Genomic DNA, 15,900 nt, shown 5'->3' with positions numbered 1-15,900 from the left:
GCTCCCCCCCACACACCTTACTTCGGCCTCAATTTGAAATCTACCCTTTCCTATCCGGACTAAGCGGAAGGGATATTTATTTTTTTATATTTTTTCCTATTTATAAAAAATATCATATAAGTTAGTTAGATTTTAAAACTAACACTTATAATAAAATCACAAAATATAAATAAATAAAAATAAATTATTTTTTTGTTTTTTTTTTTTCCCCCACCCCCCCCCCCCCCCCCCCCCCCCCCCCTTTGGTGTTTGATTTCAAATTTTTATAGTAAAACATCTTGGTTTTGTAAGAAACAATTTATTTTTTAATTCTTCAAAACAAAAATTTTTAAGATCTTGAATAGTAGAAAAAAACTATTTTTTTCCTAAAAATTACAAATTTACTAGTGATAACAAACATGTAATCTAACAATTCCTGATACAAAAATAACATACATTTAAGTTGGAGTTTGTTTTTGTCTTGGGCAAGGAACATTATTTTTAGGTAATTTTTTTAGGGGGGGGGGGGTGGGGGGGGGGGGGGGGGGGGGGGTGGGGGGGGGGGGGGGGGAGGGGGGGGGGGGAAAAAGGGTTAAGGGGGCAAAGTGCTATATAATTAGGGTTAACCATTTTTGCACTATTATTATGGTAAACTTGGCACTATATATAATTAAAAAAATAAAAGGCCTAAAACTAACCATGAGGGGACACCACACTCCATAGAAACCTCTGTAACTCTGATAACAACTGTCCATTGACAAAAAATTATGTATTACAATTTTTTAAACTAAATTCAAAGAAATGTATTATCTAATCTGACAATCCATAATGGTTAGTTCATTAAAAGATCAGGATAGCTAACATAGTCTGAGATCACATAAAGTAACCTGATTAGACTAACCATACTTCCACTAAAGCCTTCAGTATTATGATACTCAATGATACTCAATGATACTCATTTATTACCGGTAAAGATTACATACATTGTCACATTGAAAAAACACAATATTGTACATTTCAGTTTTAAAAGCAATGTAATCCTCCAGTTTCGTCCAGATCTTTAAAAGAAGTGATATATTAAATAAATATATCAATTAAAACAAATCAATTAATTATTTAAAACTAATTACAATACAGATAAAAGAATTTCCCAAAATCCAACAACAATTATCTAATTTATAACTAATCCCAAAAAACTCATCCACTTCATAAAGTGGGTGTTCCAAAAGGAAAAATCCAATTTGTCTTTTGAAAATACTAAATGGCAGTGATCTTAACCCATTTGGCAGTGTGTTCCATAATTTTGGTCCAAGAGATAATGTTGCTAATGAATATTGTTTGGAAATCAGTTTTTTGGTTACAATATTGTTTGCACCCCTTGTGTTATATTGGTGAATGTTTTTATATGTTAGCTTGTTTGACGTAGCCATATAAAGCAAAAGTTTATACACAATTAAACAAGGGACTGTCATAATATGAAGTTCTTGAAATTTTTGTTTACATGAATCCTTATAGCCAATACCAGAAATATAACGTACTGCTTTTTTTTGTATTAATAAAATTTTATTAATGTTCTTCTTAAATGTATTTCCCCATATTTCAATACCATAAACTAACTGAGAGTAAAAAAATGCATAATATACCATTTTAAGAGCTTTTTCGTTGCAAAATTCAGACAGTTATTCTCATCATAAATATTGCTTTAGATAACTTTAAACAAAGAGTAGTTTATATGGTCATTCCAATTTAAATTTTTGTCGATAATCAATCCGAGAAATTTTGTATGAATCAAACTTTGGTATTACTAAATTGTCAAACTGCTATTTGAATTTCAAAGGAAGATTTTTTATTTGAAGTAAAATTGAGAGCTGTTGATTTATTTGCATTTACTGTTAAAAAGTTTTCATTAAAGTATTGCACTATATTATTAATTTGTATATTTGCTATGATTTTCTAAATCCTCCAAATTTTTGTGTTTATATAGTATAGATGTGTCCATCTGCATATAAAATTGTCTGGTTAGGATTACTTACATTTCCAATGTCATTAATATATATTAAAAAATAGCAATGGACCAAGAAACGGAACCCTGAGGCACACCCCCCCCACTTAATGTCATGATCTTTTAGATGTGACTTCACCCTGATCATTTTTTATGGTGACAAACTGTTTCCGACAGACCAAGTAAGATTTTCAGTAAATCATGAGGTGTCCCTCTTATTCCGTAGTTTTCTAATTTATCAAGCAAAATATTTATATTTACACAGTCAAAAGCTTTTTTGCAAATCCAGAAACACACCACAAATAAAATCACCATTTATCAATCCTTCCATTATTTCATTAAGAAATTTGATTATGGCTGACAAAGTGGATTTCCCCCTCATGAATCCATGCTGATTTACAAAAAGTATGCTCTTTAGCTTCTAAAAAATCAATTAACCTATTACAAATAGCTTTCTCAAAAACTTTAGAAATAACAGGCAGAAGTGCAACTGGTCTATAGTTAATAATTTTCTGAGCAGTTTCCCTTGTTTTTAAAAATAGGCACAATTTTAGAAATTTTTAAACTGTCTGGGAAAATTCCTGTTTCAAAACTTGTATTAATTATAGATGATAAAGGTCCTGCTATAACATCTGAAATATTCTTTAATAAATCAGTACTTATGCAGTCCCAACCAACTGCAAAACTATTCTTCAAGTTCTTTTATTATTTTTAAGAATCTCTTTTTCAGAGGTTGGGTGAAGAAACATGCTGCTTTTCAATTCTTTTACCCTTAAAAGAGTAATTCAGATTATTAAAATTAATGGCCAATTGTTCAGGGATGCCCTTAAAATATTCATTAAACTGATTGGCAATAACATTAGGATCAGTTATCAAATTAGCATTGCTTCTTAGTGAGATGTTAGCTCTATTTTTTGTATTTCTTCCTAAATCTCTGTTTATGATTTTCCATGTATCAGCATTTATGTTTTTTTGAATTCAAAATTTTTATTTGTCATATATTCTTGTTTTGTTTTTCTTAGCAGACTTTCATATTTTTGCTTTTGCATTTTTAAAAGATTCTTAATTCCAAATTTATTTACGATTTTGAACCCAGAGTGATTCAAGGAAAATTAAAACATTTTTTGTCTCCGTAATTTCTTTAGTTATCCATGGAGTTTTATCTTTAATCTGTTTCTTAATATTTTTATTTTTTATTGGGCAACAAATATCAATATTATAATTTAATATTTCAACAAAATTAAGAATATTGCTTATTGACATCACAACTTGATGTCAATATATCCCAGTTTTCTTTTTGAAGAAAATAATTTAGTATGCGTACATTTTTCTGCAATTGAAAGACCTTGCTTTTGTTGGTATTCGCTTTAAGAAATATTCTGTTGCAATCGTTAATAGGAATATTAAGTGTGATACCAAAGTGATCTGATAATCCTGTAATTATGACTTTTGAAGTTACTTTTTTTTAAGCCCAACTTTTTATTGATTACTATATTATCCAAAACTGACTGTGTGTATTCTGAGTTACTCTGGTTGGTTGGTTTATCAGATATCTAAAATTGAATTCATTAAGAAAAGTCATTAGTTTAAATTTATTGTTAGAGTGCACTAAAATATCAATATTAAAATCTCCCATCAGAATACAGTTAGAACTAGAATCAAGTGAGTCAAACCATTTTGGTTTAATTTACATATAAAACTATCAATATCAGAATTGGGCGGCCTGTAGATACAAATAATTATGTAATTCCTCATTGTTTATTTTAGTTTTAATTCCTGTAGCTTCCAGTAATCCTTCACATGAAGTTATAATCAAGTTTTTCAAATGAAACAGAACGTTTTTGTGAAAATTGCAGCTCCACCACCTTTAATTGAGGTTCTAGAGAAAGAATTAGCCAATGTATACATCCCATTATTAAATTTGATGCATTCAAGAATGTTATCGCTCGTCCAATGTTCAGTTACCAGTAAAATATCAGGATTTAGCTGGTCAATTAAAATTTCAAAATGGTTCAATTTTGGTTGTAAGCTCCTTGCATTTCTGATGGAAAAATCTTAAAGTCTGTTATACATTTGTCTCTGCCTGTAATACTTGCAAGTTTTTTTGTCTGATCTAATTCCAAAAATTTACTCTATTATTATAGGTTACATTAAAACTATTTAAAGTGTCACTTGAACAAGATACTGAATGCTCCCTGGTAGAAAAGAAAATCACTGAAAAGATTTTTCTTCTTAATTGCACTGTGAGGAGTAGACCATCCTGAAAAGTTAGTGGCCACCGATTCATTGTTGAGGCGCTTGGTGTCCGTAGACTTTGTTGTGTTCAACACTTCACAGGAGTCACCATCGACAAATGATGTAGATGTCTCTAATATTATATTTGGGTTTGACACATCAGGATTTTCTTGATTCTGCAGCAGCGCAGAGATGGTATGTCGTAGATGTTGAACAAACTCGGCATGTGTTAAACCATTCCTTAACACTCTTCTGGCCTTTTCGTCATACGTTACAATAGTTACAGAGGTTCCCGTGACACGCTGAAAATCAACTATTTGAGCACAAAAATGTTCTGGATTGATACCATCTCGCACACATCCCATGGGCGAACAAATCAGCTGACTGAAATTTCTTTTCTTGAAGTCCTCTTTGAGTTGTTGAAATGCATAATCATATATTTCACCATTAGGTTTTTTGAAAATAATTATCTTTAGTGATTAGACTATATACAGCCACTCCGGTTTCAGTTACCTGGCAAGCCAAATGATCACTGAAATAATCCTTACTAATATCTGGTTTACCGAAGTGCCTCTTGAAAACTTTAGCTACACCAGCGCTCATATTTCTGTCATTTCTGAAGTCTCCCGAAACACAATGCGCAAAGGCAACACTTCTGTCTGTACAGTTATCCTTTATTAGTCTGTTCATGTCTGCCTCAATGATGTTGATCTGTTTTAGTTCTTCATGTGGTTTTTCTGGTAAGCCAAACTCTCGAACCAAACTCTCTGGTGATCTATCCTCTGATTGCCACATTCTAATAGCCTTTATTATTAAAGCAGCCAGTTTATATTTCCCACTTTTATTCAAATGGAGGCCATGTTTAGTATAGTGAAGTCTTCTAAGACAGTTTAGGTTCAGTACATAGACATTTTTCATTCTAGCTGTAAGTTCAATTATATAGTTATTTGCTAATCTTAGCAATTTATTTATGGGATCGTTCCATATTTTATCATGTCTTATAGGTACAGTACTGATAAAAACAGGCCTAAACTTACTAATTATTTGTAGTTGTTTATCAAGGTCTTTGTAAATATAATCAAAACTTCCATTCAGGCTGTCATTGGTTCCACCAAGAATTATTAGAGGATTTTTACTTTCTAAGGCACTGGACTCAATAACCTGTGCTAGAGTAGTGTTTGCTCTTACATAGCCAAAAGCGTGAATTTTCCCATTGCTTAGTTTTTTCTATTTTGCTACTTAAGTAACTACCTTGGCTGTCGCTGCACAGAGTAACGTTTACTTGTGGGCAGTCCACTACAAATCTTTCTTTTTTTTCTATGGCGGTTTTGTAACATTTCTTTATTTTATCTGTGTTGATAATTTTTATGTCTGGATGTGGGTTTTTTTAACATGTACTGAAGATTTTAAGGACGGTAATGGAATTTCCCTCCTTATTAATTTAGAATCTGGTGGGCAGTCTAAAGCTTCATACATGTTTGAAGTAGAAAATTATAGACTCAAAAACTCTTTGGCTATGATTTTTTTTTTATTTTTTTGTTAATTTTTATCTTCGGACTTATCCACATATTTCCTGTATTTTTTGGATCAGAAGTAGAGGTTTTCTGTGTATTGATTGGCAACTCTGAACAGTTTGTTTTCAACAGGGTGCAATATTAGAGCATTGATAGTGGCTCGTGACAGTTTAGTGTACTGGTGGTTATGCATTAAATATGCAAGCAGAGCCCTTTTAAGGATGACATCCTTTTCCTTAATTTCTAATTGATCAAAGTAGTTTTCAACTAAACTCGCTCCGCTATGTAGTCCTTTTATGAAACCAATCAACCATCAGCAATAAGTACACACCACAATCAATGTTATTTTTTTGCTGTGGGCAGTCAAGAATTTTGAACTTTGTACTTTCAGAGGGGCTCAGATACTTTGATATCCTGTCAAAGAGCAGTTTTGCAGAGTCGATATTATACTGATTAACAGAATCCAGGTAGTAAAATGTTTTGTTAGATTTAACATACAATAATAAACTCCAATGAGAGCCTGCAACTTGCATAACTGGTGCAGCATCACTGACAGGCAGAACTATGTAAGCCTTTTTCATCCAGACTGAGAGGTTTAGTGATAAAATCTAAATCTTCATATTTACAGTATTTGATAGCTTGACAGACAGCCGGTTTCACTAGGCAAACATCATTGTTGACTAGTTTTTTCAAATATAATATTTCAAAATACATATCAATGCTATCATCCAGAATCCAATCGTTGCTTAAAATGGGAAGTGAAATACTAAAATTCTTCTCTGTCTGAGTTGAGATATGTGTATGTTGTAAGTTGGTGTTGGGTAGATCATTTTGTTTCATGCTAACAGGAGTGTTATTTAAATGAAGTTGATTTTTTCCCATCATCTACCTCAGAGGCTAATTCACCAGAAAAAATTGGGGTGCTGGCAAAACTAACTACATTTTCATTTTGTGAATTCAAACATTTTTGTGAAAAATTAAAGTCTTCAATTTTTACAGACAGCTTTTTATCAAGAATGTACTGCGACATTCGGACATTAACGGACATTACTAAACAATATTATTTATCTATTGTTCCATAAGTTATCAATGTTCTCCTCAATGCATGCAATCTTGTGGGGTGCCATAGAAACATTTTCACATATTTTCTTTGTTTCTAATAGTGTAGTAAACTGATTATTTATACTATCTCAAAATAGTATAAATAATCAGTTATAATTCAATTTCCTTTAACTGTACACAGTAATTCTCTTTATACTATATATTTTTAGAATATTTGTTATATTTGAAACTGTAAAAAATTAAATCTAAAAAATGGTCAGTTTTGCATATGGTACTGCATTGCATTGATAAAAAACAACTTTTAACCCACCTTTTTTAGAGCACTACTACTACAGTGAATAAATCCACCAGTCAAAAGATTAAGTTATTACACAAAATAAGTTACAGTAACAAATTAGTTGGATGTAATTTTTAATTTCCTTTATCAGGCTATGGTAAAAATATATCTAATAGTGGGAAGTAATAGTACATTAAGTTACAAATCAATTGAAATGAAAATTTTAATGAGATGTAAACTGCTGTTTTAAGTTATTGAACATTTCATATTCCACAAAGTACAGTCTAGTGAACAATTACAGTACAAATAACAGACAGTAAAAATTAGTCATAACTCTAGGAGTTTATTTCGCTATGTGATGAAACTGCAAACATTAATATGTATGTGATTGCAAAAAGCTTTTTAAGCTACATAAACAAAGTAACTGAACTCAGCATACCTTCTCTTTAACATCACTATTGGTTTTTTAATGCCCACACTGTCTACTGGCAACGTGTACAGACCTGGGTGTACTGTTGGTTGTAGAGGGTGTGAAAGCTCTGCTTGGAGGTGTTGACCAGCTGTGTCATCTGCTGTCTGTATTTGGACATGATCAACTCCAAGGCATTTTGATGTTCCTCTAAGGCAGCTCTAAGCTCTCTACAAACAAAATGTGTTAAATGTTAAAACAAATAAGTTTATTAAAAACTCAAGTGTATTAAATTGTATCACTTCTGGGCTTTTGGCTCCAGCTGCTCATCTGATTTCTACTGGTCAGACAGAAAGTTTAATTTATTTCTCTCCGCATTGAAATGATAGGCCATTTCCATCTCAGGTGAGCAGAGCTTACTTTTTTGTTGATCAGGATTGTTAATGATCCCAAGTTTCCCTATTCGTCAGCATGAATAAAAATAGTCCAGGAGGGCTGACTCATGCCTGGCCAGAGGCAACTTTGCGTTGCCTTTCCTGGGACGCTTGTGGCCAAATGTATTATCACTTCTTTGACTAGCTGAGGTTAATCTAACAGTCTTCTTTTTATTTAGATCCTCTAACAGGTTGAGAGCGATACAGCGGAGGTGTCCTGTCTTGAAAAATGATGTATCTCATCTCAGGGAGGAAAATGCTGATTTGAAAGTTGTTGTGGTTGAGTTGAAATCAGCAATGATTTCACTGTCATCTGCTGATCGGGACCAGCTCCACACTTAGTCAATTCTTTTAGTCAGTTTGAGACTGCTATGACTGCACCAGTACAGTCTGGCTCTTCTAGTTCTCTAGCACCTGAATGTTGATGCCGTGAGAGGGAATAGTTTCCAAATCTTCCCTCAGCTGAAGGTGACGGGAACACAGGTCATAAAACAGCGGTATTAGGCTCACAGATCTACAACAGCAGCCATGATTAAGAAAAGCAGAAATATCTGAAAAGTTTTTGATAGGCAAATGAGGAGTGACTTGGTGTGCCATCCGATTTCAAGGCTTTTTTGTTCCTAGGTTTGTCCCAAGACTTACAGAGTAGAGGGTAGAGAGTAGTTAGTATCCTGGCAAGGCCACTTCACCTGTAGAGAGTTTATAAAGCTGAAAACCAGAGGACAAGGGTATTCTCTTTTTTTTTTAATATCTCTAACTTTGTTAAAGCTGTTATTTAAAAACAAGACAGATGTTAAAGCAGTAAGATTAGGGGCTCAGCTAAGTTAAATATAATTTTTCTTAAACAAATTATTAGACATAAGGTATACATCATTACTGTCTGAGCTGTTCCAATTTTCTATGTAGCTCAAATCAGATCACTGGGTGTGATAAAATGCCAGTTAAATGGGTACAGGAGTGATGGATGTCATGTTTAAAAAATCTGTTGAGGTGTGAAAATTTTGTATTAATTTTTTTCTTAATGTTTTCATCAACTGATTCAATAAAAAAAGTGTTTAAAGGTTATCTGAAGACATTTTTGGTTTGCTTTGGACTCAATTGAACAGTTTTTGTTAGTTTTGATTACATTTCCAAGCAGTTTTATTTGTACTGTTTTCGATGAGATTTGTGTTATATTCAGTTTCAGCTTTCTTGATTGATTGTTTATACTGATCTTTTAGTTCACAAAGTGCTAGTTTGGTCTCATTTGAGGCCTTCTGCAATTATTTTTAACAAATTTATCGAGGAATATTAATCTTTCTGTCATATTTTGTAGATTACTACTGTTACCATTTGTTTTTTATGTTCTTTACTGTGATTTGGCTTTACTATCACTTATTTTGAAAGGTAGGAAACATTTGTTTCCCAATATTTTAAAGATTGTTTTAAATGTGCTTTCTTCTGCAGTTAAATTTACGGAGCTAAAAATGTTGTCCCATTTGTAACTTCCTTCGAAGCAAAGTTCAGTTACATTGTTTATGTAGCTTAAAAAGCAAACCACATACATATTAATGTTTGCAGTTTCATCACATAGACAAAATAAACTCCTAGAGTTATGCTGTCTATTATTTGTACTGTAATTGTTCACTACACTGTACTTTGTGGAATATGAAATGTTCCAATAACTTAAAACAGCATGTTCTATTAAGCTATTTAATAGTTTGTTTTGGTAAAACTCAATTTTGATTAAGAGGTAAGAGCAGTATGTTGGTCTTTAGCATTGCCTCTTTCCAAATTTAAAAGTAAGTTTTATCAGCAAACCGTTATGATCAGAATAGGGAAAATTGAAAATATTACAACTTATCTCTATATTTTTGGGGCAGTTTATCCAAACACATTATCCAGACAATTGTTTCCACAGGTGGGAAGGTAATTAAGAAAATCGGAAATTGTGTTGATGCAGAATATTTTGAAATTGTTTTGAGAGGTTGTTGTTCAAGGTCAGGTCAAAATTTTTATTGAAATCTCCTTCAATAATAAAAATGTGATTAGACCAATGAAAAAGAAAATTTTAGTAATCTATGAACATTTTCAAGATATATAATTGGGTTTCCCAGAAGGTGAATGATACACTGATACAAAAAATTACGCTCCGGGTTATCTATAAAGACCGTTGCAGCTTCCAAATCCAATTTCTGAACAAAAATTACTTAAGTCGCAAATTCTAACCTGCATGTTAGTTTGAGTGAGGAATCAGGGAAACCTTCCCTGATATGATAAGTTCTGCAGAAAGCACTGCTACAAAAGTAACCATCTGAAAGAGACTAGATTTGTTTCATCATTTTTGAGTCCATTGTTTCTGTTAGGGTTATGGCAGAAACGCTATTATTTAATATAAAGCTCTCTAAAATTTGAATTTTATTCTTAAAACCTTGAATGTTTAGAAATAAGAAGGATGGATTTTACTAAGCTACTAGTGTTACAACTATAGCTAAACATTAGGCGTAGGGCTACGTATGTCTACAGATAGGTATATTACCAATATCACCAATACACAGATGGATGAGGCTTCATTTACACCAACACTTTCAGGACAACACACACGGTTCAACACTTCACTCTGCTGGGTCGCTGATGTCGGATCCTGTTGCTTCTGGCAAGGCCCCATCCTCGCCATGGTGAGCCTGGAGTCGAGAAAGTATCGTAAGGTGAGTGTGTTCCATGACTGATGAAGTTGTTATATTTCACCGGTCCTATCCTTGAGAATGTTTACTTCATTGAGAGTGGTGTCGCTTTCCTTTGCAGTACATGGAAGATTGGGAAAGTCCATAAATGACTGAATATTTACAGATCATTCTATTCCTGGGGTGTTGTAATTTAGTCTCTTTTACTCTCGTTTGCAGCATTTAATTTAATAATTATACACACGGCAATTGTTTTACTTATTTCCTCCTTTCCTTTTTTTTAAATGAAGGCCATGTAATGTATAGTATTAATCCTGATTATATGTTTTTAAGTCAACCACTTGAACATTATCAGCTTTGAGAATCCTTTTTATTCTAGAATTACAACATTTCTTGCTTGCCTATTGATGATGTGGGACCAGTTCAAATTTGAATCTGTGTAGAACAGTCAAAACAACCCAGTTGGTATAGCTGTCGTTTTTTTATGAATTCCATAAGAGTTTCTGTCAGCTGCAGTCTGAACAAGTGTTTTTTAGGGTGGCGTTCTGACAATCATTTGCACCCTCCAATCATAAACTTCAGTATCAGCCTTGGTCATTGGAAGTTTGACATTTCCTTAGAATTTTTAAGTACATTAATAATTTGTTTACTGAATTCTTTGAAGGTTGAATCAGAGGTACATATATATTTTTCCGATGACTGTCAGAGAAAACAAAAACTTCATTTCTATTATCTGGAGTTATTGAACAAGTTTGTACGGGCATGTCAATGTGATGCTCTTCTTTCTTTGAACTTAGGGATATTTGTTTAGTATTTTACAAAGAAATTCTATTTGGTGTATTCCTTTTTTTTCTTATGTTTTATTCTGTGAACAATCTCCCAAGGTTTGGGTTTCTTTAAGAACTAATATTTTTCATTTTTGGAGCTTTCTCTGGTTTTCTTGTTGCCCTGCTTCTGATCTTACACTACTGCTCACACCCCTGATCTCTACATTCACAATTCATTAGCGATTCCGTCTCTTCTGTAGATATACTGAAAGCCATTTAATAGTGGTATAAGGCTATGTAAGCACGCTTTTTTATGCAGTTTGAACAACTGAGTGCTGGTAATGTTAAAATTTTGTGGGAAATCTTTTGTGTTAATTTTTCTGTACAATAAATTCAACAGCTCCAATAGCATAAATAACCCTAGTCATATAAGTTTTCTTACACTGGACTATTTATTAGATTTAGGTTTGGTTCTGTTTTGTGCCCAAAATACTCTGAAATTTTGTTTGCTACCATTTTTTGCTGAGCTTAAAATTGTGATAAGTTATTGAGTCATAGTAACAAAAAGTATTTGAGTGATTAAAATAAGACACTCCAGTGAGATCCTCCTTCGCTTTCAAGGAATGTAGAATTATTTATGGGAATCCGTATTGATTATTTGTCATGTAAATTTAAGAAGTTGCATATAGACACTAAAATCCACTAGGTTTTAACAGCATGACTTATCAGGGCCCTCATTAAATACAGTTTCTTTAACGTGAATTATTTTTCAAATTCAAAACATCAAAATATACTATTATACAGTGAGTATACTAGTGAGTAGTCCAAGTTTTACTGATTACATCCAACTTATTTTTTAGCATTTTTCAAGTTTGCTTTAACTGTGTTTATCTCATAATTTAGTAAATAATTTTTTAACTTTAAGTCCTTTTATGTATCTTTTTAACAAATCATGTGAAACCAGTTAGTTTTTCATATTTTTTTGCTAGTTAATGAATTGGTATCTGCAGAATTTATTACAGTTAATGTTGATATTTGCTCCATGCATTTGTTTTAAAACCTGAGTTTTGTTCTTTTCTCCATTAATTTTTATATTTACTTCTTCTTTCATACAAGCCGGGTTTGAACTCCCGCGATTATTATTTTCAGATCCAATGTTTTTTATTTGTCTCATTTTCAAACTTCAATATTAATTTGCTGGAGAAGACAACACAAATTTTAAAAAAATATTATATTTTATTACAATAACAACCGATTAATGAAAGTTTCATTATAAACGAGTAAACAATAATAAATGGAATAATAAGGTTGACAAACATACATATGCCTTCAATCAGGTTTGTTACCACTGAACTCCCAGGACTATTTTTCACAAGCCCCTTTGCCAACTGAACTAACCAGTTCCGATAATGAGATGGGCAATCAATGTAAAATCTACAAGGGCAATACTACCTGCAGTCACTGGAAAACAGCTAACCTGGCCATTCATGATTTCCCAACTTCCAAAATGTTCTTATCAGTGTAACACTTTAAGTGTAAACTGTTACCATTCACTGATTGCTACATCAACAGAAAATTGATAACAGTTCTTTGGAAAACTAAAACTTGTTGCAAAATGTGTTATGTAAGTATGACTGATTGAGGTTTAATTTATGAAGTTTCAGTTATAATAGTCTACAGTTTTCAAAATAACATGAGTAAGTTTTTTAAACCAAAATTTTACGTGTTTTTTACTTACAGTGTTTATTAAAAATGTATATCACTAAATTTCATATTTCAACTTTCTCTTCATATAAGATTAACTTAAGAAGAAATTCACTGCTAAAAATCACTACATTTTTAAAACATGAAACCTAACCTTCCTTATTCTACTTTAAATAATTTTAAAATTCACTTATTTTGATGCTACATTATTATAATTACCTTATTTTCAAAAATTCTGGGTGAAACATGTTATTAAAACCTTTTATATCCAATAAAAAAGCTAATATAAATGTATAAATAAATATGCATAAATGTTATTTCAAAGTCCTTGAAATATGTTAAACATTGTTGTAATTGTAATAAACTAATTATTCTAAAACTGTTTTCAGTTTTACTCTACTATTCCACATAACTGAGATATGACTATTTTCTTTTAAATATTTTAAGCAAACTCCAATCTTGAGAGTAAATACATGAAAATTTCAAAAAACACTGTTTAATTTTTGAAATAAATATACCGAACTCATGATTTAACTATGATTTAACTTTTTTGTTTTAAATGTTAACAATCGCTACCATAAAACCTTATAGAAAGAAAAATACAAAACAGGAATAATAAAACTTTAATTAAATTACTTATTCATAAAATGTTTTATCTTTGGATTTAGAAGAATGTTGCCGTAGATGCTATCTTAGAACTGATTATTGAATGAAAATTGCCTAATGAAGATATGTAAAGTACCTGTAAAATCGTTTTCCTGGAGTCATTTATAAATTAAAGGACTTGTATTCACTAGTATTTCTAAAAAAATAGCCAAGATAAAAAATGTTATACAAACACTAACTGCCACCATCTTGAACTGGGTAACAAACTTATCCAAAACTAATGTGTAAGAACTATCTCAATGAAAACTTTAGTATGAGTCAATTATAAATTATGGCAATAATCATGTTTACAAACTTGCATTAGAAATACAAGGGTAATTGTTATAAACAGATTTATATAATTTATCTGCCTAAAACATGTAAGAACAAACACTGTTGTAAAATGTCCTTAGTTGTGTTACTCTATAATGCCAAATTACTGAGACACAACCATTTCCCTCTCCAAAATTTCCACGACTACCTTAGGAGATATAAAAAATTAAAGGTGGTTTTTAGAATGATTTAATTTGTTTATAAATCTCTCCATATTAAAATAATTTACAAGAATAAAAATTGCTTAATTTCATCTTTCGTTTTGGTTCTATGGTGAATAAATACTGAGAAAAAGATTTTTAGCACTGGCTAACAAACTTATCCAAGCCATTGAACGTAATAACTATCTCTATCAGGTTTAGTTGTATTGACTACATAGCAACTAACTTCAAATTCACATTTAGAATGGGCTGATGTCTTGAAACCTAATATTATGAAAAATGTGCAAGAATAAATTTTATTTAAAATTACCTAATATTTTTATAAAACTTGACATTTTGCATCTACGTTTGAAAATAGTAGAGTTAACATTATAACCATCGTCTAAAATATAGAAAAGGAATAGTTATATATTAATTATTGTAGAGCAAAAGGAAAGGTCTTTTAGAACTCTGAAAGACATTTTCAACCATGTTTGTTGTTTTGTGTGGTTTTTTCATACTAAAAAAGGTTTTAAGAATCAAAAACATTTAATCTAAAGGTTTTTAAGATAGTGGCCATACAAATTCTGGGAAGTATACAACTACACGGAAAACAACCTTATAGAGTAGAAATAACTGTAATAAATTAACAGTAAACATGAATTGTAAATACAATTTTCCCTTAACACAAACCTATTCTCCTGCTGCAGCTCACGCAGATGCCGATTCTCCTGCTGAATACCAGCAATAAGCACTGAGTGGGGTCTCTGTCGAGCAGCATCATTCAAACTCACTACCAACCTCATCTTTATACTGAAATAGGAATAAGTTTTGTTTTTATGTATTTTCGTTGAAAATACAATTTTTAACTTACAAACAATATTCTGACGATAAACAGTGAATAAATATAAGTATTTGAGACAGATAGTCCAATTTCATAAATAATTAGATACACTTTTAGAAACAAATTAATCTAAATTACTTCAACCACCATCCTTCACAGTTAACTAGCCCTATAGATCAAGCAATTCCTTTGTCTAGACATATGCAGTGATGTTCCACACCTGGAATTTTATCTAGATGTAAGAGAGACAATACAAATGAAAGGCAAAACTAGTCCAAAACCAATTTTTTATAGCAAAATATACATAATTCTCAAAGACAACAAACATGAAATTGCATATGTTTTTCATTCAACACAACAGATGGTTAGAAACCATTTAAACAGGCACCTGGAACAGTCAATGTGTTACAAATGTTTGTTAATAGCACTTAGGTTCAAAACAATTGTGATAATGTACACCATAAGGTATTTTAGCAAATAGAGAATCGAATTTGTGCAACTGAATTCAACAAGTAAAAAGATACAAAGGTGCATTACTAGCTACATACAATGAATGTGCATGCATACAAAAGAAAACAAGTAAAAATTTATTTATATGGATAGCCTTAAATATGAGGACTAGTATAAAGATAAAAACACCCTTTAAATGTCTTTTTTTGTAAAAATATCACAACTAATTCTCAAATTCTATTATAAGGTTTCAAGATTTAAGATAATTGCTTGAAAAAGGAATTGAAAATAAGACATTTAGATACATTAAATGATAGCTAAGCTTACCTGCTTCCATTGCATACAATTCTGTTTTATAGACGGATTGTGTTTGAGACAAAAATTATGTCTTGCTGCTGAATCGCGTGTTTCTATTTTTAATTTACACTAGATACGTTTTTCT

At 31.6% G+C, this 15,900-nt stretch overlaps 1 protein-coding gene across 1 annotated transcript; it reads right to left on the bottom strand.

The window, feature by feature from the left end:
• Positions 1 to 7,278: 7,278 nt before the first annotated feature.
• Positions 7,279 to 14,970, bottom strand: LOC124374699 (FGFR1 oncogene partner 2 homolog). Its single transcript, XM_046832868.1, has 2 exons — positions 14,858 to 14,970; positions 7,279 to 7,708 (listed from the first exon to the last, which is right to left on the bottom strand). The coding sequence occupies exons 1-2, from the start codon at positions 14,968 to 14,970 to the stop codon at positions 7,552 to 7,554; spliced, it is 270 nt and encodes an 89-aa protein (XP_046688824.1). The 3' UTR covers positions 7,279 to 7,551.
• Between the last annotated feature and the right edge of the window lie 930 nt (positions 14,971 to 15,900).

Source organism: Homalodisca vitripennis, unplaced genomic scaffold (assembly GCF_021130785.1).
Source record: "Homalodisca vitripennis isolate AUS2020 unplaced genomic scaffold, UT_GWSS_2.1 ScUCBcl_9657;HRSCAF=18220, whole genome shotgun sequence".
In the NCBI taxonomy this organism is placed as follows: Eukaryota; Metazoa; Arthropoda; class Insecta; order Hemiptera; family Cicadellidae; genus Homalodisca; species Homalodisca vitripennis.
Note: the sequence above shows the minus strand (reverse complement) of the source record. Positions and strands in the feature narration are given on the sequence as shown.